Source organism: Lissotriton vulgaris, chromosome 8 (assembly GCF_964263255.1).
Source record: "Lissotriton vulgaris chromosome 8, aLisVul1.2, whole genome shotgun sequence".
NCBI lineage: Eukaryota > Metazoa > Chordata > Amphibia > Caudata > Salamandridae > Lissotriton > Lissotriton vulgaris.
Genome location: NC_141696.1, coordinates 636,287,400 through 636,301,627, shown reverse-complemented (window position 1 = coordinate 636,301,627; position 14,228 = coordinate 636,287,400). Strand labels below are relative to the sequence as shown.

General features: G+C 52.8%; 1 protein-coding gene across 1 annotated transcript in view; it reads right to left on the bottom strand.

Moving 5' to 3' along the window:
* POLA1 (DNA polymerase alpha 1, catalytic subunit) overlaps nt 1–14,228 on the bottom strand; it is a 2,033,948-nt gene that overhangs the window by 483,063 nt on the left and 1,536,657 nt on the right. Inside the window, exon 33 of the mRNA XM_086934515.1 lies at nt 7,274–7,455. Coding sequence (XP_086790641.1) covers nt 7,274–7,455 — 182 coding nt within the window. The remainder of the gene's footprint in view (nt 1–7,273; nt 7,456–14,228) is intronic.

Here is a 14,228-nt window from a genome sequence, read left to right as displayed (position 1 = left end):
GGGTAGCATTCCACCCTTCTAGAAGGACACAACATGTATGTAACTGTGAACCCCGGGTAAAGTTAAACTCGAGCCGCTGCATCACAAAATGGATGCTGCCACCAGACACAAGTCTGACCTCCTGCTGCTGGGAGTCCTTCCAGCGAGGGAGGCTTGGACAAAGGGTTTCCTGCCTTGGGAGGTGCTAGCACCACCCCAGACAGGACTTTGTGTATCAGGTAGGACAGGCCTGAAAGGAATGAGACATGCCTGGGGCACACAAGGTGCCTCTGTGCATACACTGGTTCAAACCAGTTGCTGGGGCACTCCAGCTCCAGCTCTGGCACGAAACCGGACAAAGGATAGGGGGTGTAACCACCCCCCTTCCTGGTCCCACCCATAGGAGGGGCCTAGTCATAGTACAGCCCCCTTTAGCAGAATAAAGGTAAGAGCTGGTCCCATTCCAAACTAGATTATCCTGAATTGATTTTACAAGAAGAAACTCTGGACTTCGACGTTCTGCTCCACAGAAGACTGAATAAATCTCCCTTGTGGGCAAGGAGTGTCCACCCTGCACCAGCAGGCACCATCAAGCGTCCAGCGGCTTATCTTTGTCGTCTTTCCTCGAGGATCCAGACTTCAGAGCCCGACAAGGATTCCCAGACCTCTCCGACCTCTACCTACATCTGCAGCACAGCTGAGATCCGTGGGTGCGAAGAGACACGTGGGACCGGCCATCTTGAAAGAAGCAGCACTTCGCTCCAGCACGACTTCAGAGGCATCCTCATCCAAGTGCTTTGGGGACTGAGAAGCCCCGATCACGAGATCTGCGTGGGGCCCTTCTGCATGTTTGCTGCTCGACGCATTGTCTAGTCACTTGCCGGCTGGCTAGTGACCTCCTAGACGACGAACTCTGAAATCTTCACTGCTGGTCTGGTTGCTCCAGACTGGCCCTTGCTCCGTTCCAAAAGAGGAGCACCCCGGACCCTCCTGGTCCACTCCAGACGCCGTTTCCACTCACCGTGTGGGTTGCCTTTGCCAAGGCCTGTTGACTCCGAATCCAAAGCCGACACCGCCGACAGCGAGAGCCTGCGTGGGACAGCTCGTGCCTCCATCCTGGTCGTCGAAGACACCACCTGGTCCACGTGGCTGCAGAGACAAGCGTCCACCTTCACCTGATCGCAACGACGACATCTGGTTCCACTCCTGGTTCCACTCCAGTCACTGGCTAGTGACTTTGAACATTGTCCCCTCTGCTTTCAGGTTCTTCTCTTCACTGATCCACCCTTGGATCACACCGGACATCTTCCTCCTGACCGCCTGCAGCATCTTTTCCTCCAGGCTCCATAGACTTCAACGCCGGAACCCGACACGACTTGGCACCTATGCACCCGCAGCCCGTGGGTGAGGTAACACAAGCATTTCGGTGCTCAAGGGTAGCTTGACTCTCCTAGTGTCCAGTTCCACAGTCGTTTTAGTTCTATCTAGTCAGGATTGTCCGTACTCATCTTTTTCTTGAACTGTACTGTCCATAGACACTGTTACGCATCTCGCGTGTGAGTTCACACTCTGCACACGTGTTCCATGGGCCTCCTATTACCTACCTAGAGTTAGTATAGCGTGGTCCCAGCGATCCTACAGCCTCTGGACAGCTCCATTCCTATTATCGACTTTCACATTCCACTTACTTAGTATATGGTTTGTCGTGCCCCTAGGGCACCATTGTAAATTGTGCAACTTGAACGTATTTTTCCTAAGAGATTGTCATGTGCTTAGCCCTCTGACCTCATAAAGAGTTCAGCGGTGTATGTTAGTTAATAAATACTTGTTTATTTTCATAACAACCAGTGTGGTGTCCTTTCACTTGGTATTCAAGGGGTTATATGTGGTAAAACAGCTGGCTTCACATGCCAAAAGAGTTTAGCCTAAGACTGCTTTGTCCATGCTACCACTAGGATAGCTGGTCTATAAGGTTGACTTACAACCAATCACCATAAGGGTTGTTTGGACTGATACAAGGTGATCACTGGAACTAGTGAGCATCATACATCAGGCCAACTTCTCACACAGAGAACGATGAGTACGGCCATTTACAAACACTAGATCGGTTAATAGACTGTGGGGCTGGGTGCACTGGCTGGCTAAGCATTCCTGAAGCAGACACATGTGGAGCCTGGCATACTGGACAATCATGATGCAAGATGCCATCATCCCCAGCAGTTTCATGTAAGCCCGAGCTGGAAGAGATTTATTGGGTTGAAACTGAGGAACCAGAGACGGAATGTTGAGAATTCTGGCTGCGTTGGGAAACGCCAGAGCCTTTTGATTATCTAAAGTGGCTCCTAGGTAGTTCTGAATCACTAGAACTAGTGAACATCATATATCAGGCCAACTTCTCACAATCACCATATGAGTTGTTTCGACTGATACAAGGTGATCACTAGAACTAGTGAGCATCATATATCAGGCCAACTTCTCACAAAGAGAAAGAAGAAAGAGGAGAACCTCTGAAAGGGGGCAAAAAGGGGATCCACAGCCTTTGCTGTGCACCATGCTACAAATGTGTTCCACCTGCAGGCGTATACCGATTTTGTGGAGGGACGCCTGGCTGCCAGAATCAAATCACAGACCTCAGGAGGCAAGTCAAAAGGCCTCAACTGTCGCCGCTCAATCTCCACGCATGGAGGTAGAGACTGGACAGGTTCGGGTGGAGGACCGTCCCCTGCTGCTGCGACAGAAGGTCCTCCTAAAGAGGTAGACGAATCGGGGGATCGACTGACATGCTGAGTAGCTCGGGATACCAGTATCTTCGTGCCCAGTCCGGAGCCACAAGGATGACTTGGGCCCGGTCGCGCCTTATCTTCTTCAGCACTCTGGGCAGAAGTGGTACAGGCGGAAAAACGTACAATAGACCGCAGCTCCACTCGCGACGAAAAGCGTCTCCAAGCGAGTGCCGCCTTGGAAATTCCAAGGCGCAGAACTGATGACATTGCGCGTTCTCTCCGGTGGCGAATAGTTTTAACCAAGGCTCTCCCCATTGCTGAAAGAGGCCTTGCGCCATGTCCGAGTTCAGATGCCATTCGTGATCCATCATGCACCGGTGGCTGAGTTCGTCGGCCCTGGCGTTCAGGGAACCGGCCAGGTGTTGAACCACCAGGGTAACGCCCTGGTGTTCCAGACATTGCCAGAGGTGCAGAGCCTCCTAACAAAGGGTCCACGACTCCACCCCGCCTTGTCTGTTGCAGTACCACATGGCGGTGGTGTTGTCCGTGACCACCTGCACTACACTTCCCCAGACAGAGGGAAGGAATGCCTTCAGTGCAAGTCGGATCGCCCGCAGCTCCAGAAGGTTGATATGGAGCCGGGACTCCGCCGGAGACCAGAGGCCTCTGATCTCCGCCTCTCCCATGTGGTCCCCCCAGCCCAGGTGGTACGCCTCCGTCACTACTACATGCTCCGGTTGGGGTAGGGAGAGGGATCTGCCGTTGACCCAATCGCGGTCCGTGAGCCATCACAGCAACTGCCTCGCAGTGCCCTCCGAGATCAGGACGTGGTCGGGCAGGTTGCCCTGATGCTGGGCCCACTGAAATTTTAGGTCCCACTGTAGAGCCTGCATCCGCCACCTGGCTTGATGCACCAGAAGGATGTAGGAGGCCATCAGCCCCAGCATCAACCGGACGGAGAGCCGGGATAAAGGCCAAAAGATCGGAATCAGAGCCTGAATATCCCAAACCCGCTGTTCCGGAGGATAAACCCGAAACTGAGCCGAGTCCAGAACCGCTCCGATGAAGAGGAGCTTCGGAGAGGGATACAGGTGTGACTTCGGCACATTGATGGAGAACCCCAGCAGGTGCAAGAGGTCGGTCGTAGTCTGGAGGTGGGTGACGACTGCCTGGGGCGAGCTTGCCTTCAACAACCAGTCGTCGAGATAGGGGAAGACTGACACTCCTAATCTGCGCAGATGGGCAGCGACCACCGCCATCACTTTCGTGAACACCCGAGGGGCGCTGGTAAGGCCGAAGGGGAGCACGGTAAACTGAAAATGCTCGCGGCCTACCGTGAACCGCAGGTAACGCCGGTGGGCCGGCAGGACGGGGATGTGAAAATATGCGTCCTGCAAGTCAAACACTACCATCCAGTCTTCTGGGTCTCGGGCAGCTAAGACCTGAACCAAAGTCAGCATCCTGAACTTCTCCTTCCAGAGGAATCCGTTGAGGTTCCGCAGGTCCAAGATAGGGCATAGGCCCCCCTTTGCCCTTCTTAGGAACCAGAAAGTAGTGGGAGTAACAACCACGCTCTACTTCTGGCCCAGGAACGCGCTCTATGGCCCCCTTGGCCAAGAGGGCCGTAACTTCCTCTTGCAGAAGTTGCAAGTGATCCCCCGAAATGCGGTGATACTGCGGTGGCATGGCTGGAGGGGTCGCCTCGAAGGGGAGGGAGTAGCCCCTTGGGAGCGCCAATGGAGGAGGTGATGGCGAACCCTGCCCCCCACTGGCGTCGAATGGGCCTGAAAGCTCGGACTAGGAAGGCTTTGAGGCGGATGCTGCGGGTGTGGATGTGGACCTGCCTCGTCCCTGTCCCTGCCACGGCGGTTACCACGTCCGCCACCGCACTGGATATTAGTTCGGGGCCCGTGGCTGGCAGGACGTGAGGGGGCGCTCCTTCCTTGGCCACGAAAGGAGCGAAAGGCAGAAGTTTGCTGGCGCTGGCCCGACAGGCCCAAGGACTTGGCCGTACCCTGGAGTTCTTGAAACGCTCAAGCGCACTGTCTGCCTTGTCGCCAAAAAGGCGACGGCCATCAAATTGCATGTCCATGAGGGAATTCTGGACATCAGTCGAAAAGTTGGTGGACCTCAGCCAAGCATGGCGGAGAACCCCGACCATGGTGGAAATCGCCCTGCCCAGCGACTCCGTGGTATCCAGCCCACATCGGTTAGAGTACCATGCTGCATCCCGCCCTTCTGCAAGGGCTTGAGAGTTTGACCCAGGCCTCCTCCAGGCAAGCTGGCAGCACGTCTGCAACCGTGTCCCACAGAGAGTGGGTATAACGGCCCAAAAGGGCTCTCAGGGGTGGGGTGGGTGGAGAGGAAGCTAGGGTCGCCCAGGGCCGGGCGGTGGCGCCTGGCCACGTTCCGATCTAAAGGGGCACCTGTAGCGGGCCTGGACCAAGTGCCCAACAGAACGTCAGTAAGGGCCTCATTAAACGACAGTAGAGGCTCTGGAGAGCTTGCCTGCGGTTTAAGGACCTCAGTGAGGAGGTTAGTCCTCACAGCCGTGACGGGGAGCTAAAGACCCAAGGCCTTGGCTGCCCTCGTCAGCACCACGCTGTAAGCATCTCCCTCCTCCGTAGCCACGGTAGGAGGGGAGACAAAGCTCTGTCGGGCGAAGTGTCCAAACCAATGGCCTCCCCTAGATCCACTGCCCAGTCCTGAAACGACTGGCACTCTCATGCCAGAGGGTCCTCAGACCCCTCCCAATCCCCCTCACCTCGCATCTCCTGATAGTCCGGTTCAAAGGATGGGGCCGGATCCGGACCGAGGGCGGGACCGGGGACGTCGTCGCCCTGGGACGGCGTCGGGGGAAACACCCTGGGGGTAGGAGCCGGGCGAGTGGTCATAGGGTCGACCAGTGGCGACCCGGATCCGGTGGGGCCCTGCAGCGTCGGGCCTGGAGTCGTTGACGGCGCTTAAGCCCCCGATGGCGCCGGGGCCGAAGCACCCGGCCCGCTTGGGCTCCCAGTCGGGGCTGCGGGGCCTGAAGGCGCCACAGCAGGACCAGACGGCGGAGAGAGCAACCTCATGGCCATGAGGAAGGCATTGATCTCCGGCGTCGTGTTCAGCCCAGGGACCGGCGGGTATGAAGCTGGCATCGCGCGAGCGTCTGGGGGAGGAGGAGGGGGGCGGGGGGGGGGGGGGGGGGGGGTGGAATTCGGAAGAGCGATATCGTCTCTACAACTTCTTGTGCCTCTTATCTTACCTGAGGACTTGGACCCCAACGAATGGTGTCGACTCGCCGAGCTTCGATGACTGTGGCTCCCGCGACCGGTCCTTCAACCTCCTCCTCGACCTGGACCGTGAACGGCGCGGGCCGACTGCCGGAGCTCGAGGCGCTTACGGACCGCTCCCGCCTAGCCTTCGACATCAAGGCCCGGCAATCGGGGCACGACTTGTTGTCATGGTCGGCCCCAAGGCAATACAGGCACCGGCGATGGGGGTCGGTAACCGACATCAGTCGGTTGCAATCGGCACAGGGCTTGAACCCAGGCTTCCCTACCGGCACGATAGTCTTACGACTCGAAACAGGATCAAAAAGATCGAAAAAGTTAGTCAAAAAGTGACTAAGGAGTACTGCTTTTTCCGGATCTGCGCTTGCTGGTGTGGAAAAAAGAACTGACGTCGGCGCGCAAGGGCGGCGTCGTAGTACTCCGATGACGTCATCCCGGCACCAACGACGCAGACGACGGACGCGGACCGCAGACGACGCCTACCGACACGCAGGTGTACTGCTACGCAAAACTTTCCGGATCCAGTCTGACGCCTGGAGATATTCTAAGGTAAGGAATCTAACACTAACCTTTTTCTTTCAGATAACGGGCATCCCTAACGTGCACCAGGAGTCGTAGACTCAAAAACTGTGTCAACATAAGTCACCAAAAAAAGTCAGTCAAAAAGTGACTGGAGGTATCAATCTCTCCGCGCTGGCTGGCGTGGAGAAAGAAAGAAGGGACGTCAGCACAAGAGGCCAGCGACTAAGTAGCTACAGCGACGTCATTCCGGCGGCCACAACGCCAACGAGGAACGTGGAGCCACATTTCGATGCGCAGGGGTGCTGCTGAAAATAAAATCTCCGGATCCAGTGTGACGCCTGGGGGTAATTCTAAAGGTAAGGAATTTATAACTAATTGTTTCTCAGATATTTTGTTTACAGTGAAATGGCTAGTGCAGTTGAATAGGAATGATTCACTGTCATACTGTATGGACTGTGGTTAGATTACAAAGAGTTTGAGATAGTGTAATGTGCACTTCAAGTAAATAAGGGAACACTTGACAACATTTACACTAAGTAAAGTGGCATCCTTAGTGATGTACACACAGAGTCAACCACTGGGAAGGTCTCTGTTACTTTGAACTATACACGTGAAGACATTCTACTGGCGACTATCTTTGAAAGAAAAATGCTAAAAACCGGATTGCAACATCACCAATATACTACCAAATACAAGAAAATGTACACATTATAATCCAACTGTGGTAATGCAATATGGAAAACATTGTTTTTTAAAAAAAAACCTCACCGAGCCATCAAACACATTGTCATATATTCCTTCTGTACCACACATCTGGCACGCAAACTTGAATCTTTCACAGTCTCTGTACTTTTCTTCATCAGTGATCTGAGAAGGTCCTCCTAGAAGTGCATCATTCTCCTCGTCTTTCTGGCAATAACTTTGTACTCGAAACTGAGAGGGATCCAGGCCTGAACAAATGAAGACAGTAAAATATTAATAAGTTAGAAAATTAACATTCAAATTATTTAACAGTGAATGATTTTCTACCTATGAACCAAGGACAGCACCAATTTTTGCTCCTGATCTTTAAACTTCTCTTGCACATTACAGGCTCTTATCTCATGAACAATATGACAATATGGGTGGCGGAACACGGTCACAGACTGAGAAATCTTTGACCCCTCAGCACTCAAAATCCTTGTGGGACAGCTCGTGAAAGGCTCCTAGTTCTCCTTAGCGTCGCCTGGTTCTCACAGCTGCAAAGTCAAGGTCATCGTCAGCCGTCCTGCATAACCCGACATCGGAGGGCATTCGTCTTCCAAGTCTCCTGGTCACCCCTGAGTGACAGAATCTGTCCCCCTCTGCTTGCAGGTACCTCTCATCTAGAATTCACCTTTGGATTCCACCAGACACATTCTCCTTCAACAATGGCACTTTCGCAAAGTCCTCCAGTGGGTTCGACTGTGGTTTCTGACACCATTTCACATGTATGCACCTGGCTTCCCTGGTGTAGTTAACATGGGTACTAGGGTATCCACGGGTGGAGTGGCTCTCCAACCATCTGTCTTCCACTAGGTTTCTTCAGGGTCCACTGGTAAGGGTCCTTAATCTTTAAAAATCTAACCATGACTTGCATGTAGACTTGTACGGAGCACGCAGTTGTGTTCCCACACTGCACACACTCTCCATGGGGTCCCTAGCTACTCACCTTGGGTGGATCCTTGGGTCCCCAGCTCTTCTACATCCTCTCGACCTTGTCTTGACCGGAGTTGTGGTTCTTATACCACTTTTTCAGTATACGGTTTGGTCCCAAGTCCCACGGTGTATTTTGTGTTATGTGCTATTTACTGTGTTTCTTTGCTAAAGTATTGTGCATATTGTGAGAAGTTGGCCCGATATGCAACGTTCGCTATTCTAGCGACCGCTATGTATCGTTCCAACGACCCTTATGGTGTTTGGTTGTAAGTCAACCTATAGACCAGCTATCCTAGTAGCGTGGATACGAGCAGTCTAAGGCTAAAGACTCGAGAGGGCGCGTTAAGCCAGCTGTTTACCACACATGTACCCCTTGAACACCCAGTGAAAGGACACCACACAAGTGTTATGAAAATAAACAGGATATTTATTAAGATTCACAACAGCCCTGGACTCTTTATGAGGACAGGGTACTAAGCACAAACCAAATCTCTTAGGAAAATACTTCAAGTGCACAATTAAAACAAGTGTCCGAGGACACGGGAAGTTTAAGGTCTCGGGCGGACCCGATAAGGCAAGTCGGAAGCGAGGGACTCGGGACCCTAGAGTAAAGAGGCTATGCAGGCACCGAAATGCCGAGTTACCTAGCCACGAGGGCTGCGGCTGCACAAGTCTTACAGGCGTCGGGGTCTTCGCTGACGAGCCAGGAGCCGGAAGAAAGGAGTTGCTGGCCGGCGACCAGTGCTGAATAGTTCGTAGAGATCCAAGCCTGGATCAGAGTTTGATGATACCTGAAAGCAGAGGGGACCAAGTTCGTACTACTAGCCAGTAGTCAGAGGGTACCAGGAAGGCACCGGTTGGCCGTCACCTCGACCAGGTGAGTGGGCGACGCTAGGCTCTGCAGTCTCACGGACCAGGAGGCGTTGTCGGCGACCACGGTGGAGGTGCGAGCTGTCCCACGAAGGATGATGCTGTCGGCGTCGCTGGGCCCAGGATGGGGCAACAAGCCTTGGCAGATCTCAGGGCCACGTGGTGGGCCTAAGATGGCGTCTTGAGTGGACCAGGAGGGCCCGGGGTGCTTCTCGCAAAGATGGAAGCAAGGGCCAGTCTGGAGCAACCAGACCAGCAGAGTTGATTGTCGGATGTCGTCACAGAAGGGCACAAGCCAGCGGCTAGTGACCAGACAACGTGCTGAGCAGCGAGCAGAAGGGCCCCACGCAGATCGTGGAGATGCTGGGGGACTGCACTTCGGTGCTGGAGCGGCTCAGGGTCGGGGCTTCTCGGACCCCAGAGCACTCACCAGAGAATTACTTCGATGGTCGTGCTGGTTAAGAAAGCGTGCAGGTTTTGATGATGGCCGGTCCCTCGAGGTCTCGTCGCACCCACAGATCACAGCTGAGCTGATGACGTGGGTAGAGGTCTGAGGTGCCAGGGAAGCCGGTTCTCGTCGAGCTGGGCCGTTGGATTCCTTGAGGAAGGGCTTACAGCAAACCGCAGAGTTCTTAGATGGTGCCCGCTGATGCAGGGTGACTACTCCTTAGCCACAAGGGAGAAATCTTGAGAAGAGTCTCGAAGTCCTTTCGTAGAAAGTAGTTCTTGATTCAAAGATGATCTAATTTGGAAGGGTCCCCGCTCCGGTCTTTATCCTAAAGAAAGGGGCGGGTACATGACTAGGTCCTGCCCTAAGGGTGGGACCAGGAAGGGGGGTAGTTACACCCCTCTCCCCTGCCGGACTTTCCCCAGGCCAGGGCTGGTGCCCCTGGAACTGGTTCTAACCGGCAGATGCGTAGTGAGCACTGGGGTGCCACTCCGCAGTCACCTTCTCGCAAAAGCCCTACCTACACAGAATACACAAACCCTGTCTGGGACGGTGCGAACACCGCCCTCGACAGGAAACCCTTTGTCCAAGCTCTCCTCGCTGGAAGGACTCCCAGCAGCAGGAGGTCAGACTCGTGTCTGTGGTGGCAGCATCCATTTTGTGGAGCTGAGGCCTTAGTTAACTTTAACTGGGGTTCACAGTTACGTACATGTCGTGTCCCTCTAGAAGGGCGGAATGCCAACCTCGTCGCCAGAACTGGGGAGGGGGCAGCATCCCGATTCGTATGACACCTTACTCGACATGTCTTGATAACGCGACACCGAAGTTACCGATGTGGTACGCGTTATCATGGAACAGCCATTGGGTCTTGATTCCGCAAGCTGCAACCGGGCTCGGCTCGGGCCAGAACCTAGTTCACACGAGCCCACGCACTCTGCCTTCAGGATTGTCAAGGCCTGCCATAGGAGTGACTGATAGGAACTCGGGTGTCCATTGTATGGTTAGATATAGGGCTACTATATCTAAAGCAAAGTGTGATTACACGACTTCGCCCCAGCTGTCATGCAGCCAGTTGTGTCAAATTTAGGAGGCCAGCCAGGGGTGGCATAATACATGCTGCAGCCCCTGGCGGCCCTGGGTACACCTATGCCCTGAGTTACAGGGTCTGATAAGGTGGCCCAGTACCAATTGGTAAATGCACCTAGGGTACATGTCGTAATTTAGAAAGAGAACAGCCAGGCTGTGGGTCTGATTAGCAGGCCCACAGCCAGAGAAAGTCGTAAACCAGTGAAACAAAAGCAAAAAATCTGGGTGATCATAGGATTGCAGACCCTACTCTCCTACACATATCTCCGGGTAGGAGATATTAATACAGGTTAAAGAGAATATTATATAATAATTAGATATTTTAATAAATACTTTGTGTGGTACTTTTTCTGCTTAATCTATACTAGAAGATTGCATTCAGGTAAAAACAAGATGCTTTACACTCCTTTTGGACTAAGCCTGAAGGCTGCTCTCCACAGCTACCACTTAGAGAGCTTTCTAAGGTTGTCTAAAACCTCTTAAATCACCATAACGGTTGTCTGGACTGGTGCAAGGTGTCCAGTTAAATAAGTGTACATCACATACCAGGCCAGCTTCTCACTGTGGCTATGGCCACTGAGGTGTTAAACAAGGTGGTAAGTACGTGCGTGATTCTGGTTTCGCCTAGGTTGAAGATGTGGTTAGGGCATGGGTTGGTTGGGGCCCCTGAGTGAACAGAGTTCAGGATGGAGGTGGTGTTCTGTGGGGCAAGCTGGCTCCATTCGGTTAGTTGGATGTATGTGTTGTTAGTGGGGTTATGTTGCTTCAAGAAGTCAGTGGCCATAGGGCTTGGGGTTGACGTTTCTGTAGATGTTGGGGATCTGGTTATCGAAGAAGTTTGCAAGATTATCACAGAGTTACTGTGAGGGTTTAATGTTGGTGCATGAAGGTTGACATAGCCAGGACATGGATGCACAACCCTGTCCTGTCATTGCAACAGCAGGTCCTCACGGAGCCTGATCGGAGGCGAAATGCCCCGGAGTGCTGGACACTATACACTCTTCAGAACTTAAGGCAGAAGAGGTATCGGGTGGGAAGGCATACAGGAGTCCAAAGTTCCACCCTAGGCTGAATGGGTCTCCTAGCGAGAGGCACCTTAGAAACTCGATCTCATAGAACTGCTGACTTTGCGCGCCAGCCAAGGTTATCCCCATTCGAAGAAGAGAAATTGTGCCACCTCTGGGTGTAACTACCACTAGTGATCTGCTAGGCATGGACTGCTCAGCTTGTCTGACCTGGCATTCAAAGATCCTACAGACGGCTCACCACCAGTAAGATACTTTGATACTATAGCCATTTCCAAAGGTGGACTGCCTCCTGGCATAGGGTGCAGGACCCCACACCACCATGTTTCTTGAACTACCACTTGGTGGCAGTGTCTGTGAGCACCTGCATCAGCCTCCCTTTGAAGGAAAAAAGGAAGGCTGTCAAAGCAAAGTGGATGGACCTCAGCTCCAGGAAGTTGCTATAGAGCTGGGCCTCTGCCGGAGACAGGAGATCTAGGATTGCCATCTCTCCTAGATGGCCACCCCAACCCAGATGGGATGCATCAGTGACTACTGTCAACACTAGATGTGCTAAGGAGAGGGGTCTGTTGTTGACCCAATCACAGTCCTGGAGGCACAATTGCAGATCTTTCACAATCTCCTTCATGATCTGGATGTGGTTTAAGAGGTCGCCGGAATGTTGGGACCACTGAGACTTCAGATCCCACTACAAAGCCTGCATATGACACCTGGGTTAAGGACCAGCAGGACAGCCACCAGTCTCAGCATCATCATAGTCAATATCACTGAAATCCAGGATGGAGACTGAAAGATGGGGATCATAATCTGAATGTCGTGGACTCTCCTTGCTGGGGTCAAAGGTATAAAACAAAAACCTGTTCAGAATGGGAAGCATCTGAGAAGGAGTCTATTTGACTTCTGCACGTTGATGTGAACCCACATATGACAGAAGGTTCACTGCCGTTTGTAGGTAGTTAACTACCTGGTGCAAGACTACCTTCAACAGCCAGTCATCGAGGTGGGGGGAAGACTGCGACCACTGACCTCTTAGGGTGTGCTGCTACCACTGCCATCACTTTCTTGAACACCTGAGAGACCAAAGGGGAGCACAGTGAACTGAAAATGCTCCAGACTCACAACGAACAACAAGTGACACCAAGGGTATATGAAAATAAGCGTCATGCAGATCTAACAAACATCCAGGTTCAAGGGCAGCCAAGACCTGGGCCAGTGTGAGAAGCTTGAAGTTTTCCATCCAGAGGAAGACGTTGAGAGGGCGTAGGTCTCAAATGGGGCTAAAGACTCAGTTCTCCTTTGGCACCAGAAAGTAGCAGGAATAACAACCACAACCTACTTCTAGCACTGGCACCCTCTGAATACCCTCTTTAGCCAAAAGAGCTTGCACTGCCTGCTATAACACAGAAATGCAGACAGCTGTCAGTTGGTATAGGGACAGTGGAAAGATCAGCAAAAAGCAATGAATGGCAAGGTATACCTCTTCCGGACTATCTGCAGGACCCACCTGTACGAGGTGATTGTTTGCCAACGCAGCAAGAATTCCACTTCTGCCTCTAACCAGGTGGCTGTGTTCCACTAAGTGCATCCATCAATGAGCATGTCAATAAGGGACAACTGGACATCACCTAAAATACTAGTAGAAGACAGACAGGCCTGGCAGCAAATTGCGACGTTGGTGCCAATGGGTCGCCTGATGGAATCTGTGGTGTCTGAGTCACAACAAATTGTGAACGTGGCTTCATCACGACCATCCTGGAGGGCTTGGGTAAGGACAGACTGGAGATCTTCTGGGTCATCCGGGGGGATTTGATCCACCAAATACCCGAGTATTGGAATAGTGGCCCAGGAGGCAGCTGGCATTCACAGACCTGAGGGCCAAAGCTAGGGGAGGAAAAGACCCTCTTCCCAAAGGTCTCCACATGTTTTGACTCCCTACTGGGGGAGGGGGCGACAGTTGGAAGGTATTATATGTGTTCAAATTGTAGCTGCCCTATGCATCACCTTTGCGTAAGACGGGCTCTCCTCAGCGGCAGGACTGGGGTGTGAGAGGAGGCCCATGTCTCAGGGGACGTATCAAGGCCACAGCATTTTGAACGTGATCAAACCAATTCTTCTCGTGGTATGGTAGACCAATTTTGTCACCCACAGCTTAATTATTGCCTAATCTGTCCCAAACAATAAAAGCAATGTATGCATCCTTCCTTGAGGTGGGGAAAGACCAAGAGGGTGGATGTGGCTTTGATGGAAGCTGAGTGCGGCCTTAGTTAAGGTTGCAGTGGCACCGACTCGGAGCATGATGAATTGCTCGTCCTCTGGCATCGATGCTCCAGGAATCAGAATGGCGCCAGAGGTGGAGATGGTATAGGAGTCGGGTTAGGCCCAGTGGTGGATTTGAATGGTCCAAATGGCACAGAGGGTGAATTAGCCAGCAGTGCCCAAGATGGATGGCATCAGGGGTTGAGCTTGACACCAAGAAGCATGGCAGCATATTCCTAGAGCTACTAGCTCACAGGGCCTTAGTCACTGAAAAAACCCAACAAAGTTGGCTACCAGCAGGCATCCACCCATGTAGCCTGGGTGTTTAGTCTGATGAGCACCCAAGACCACCTGAATGACG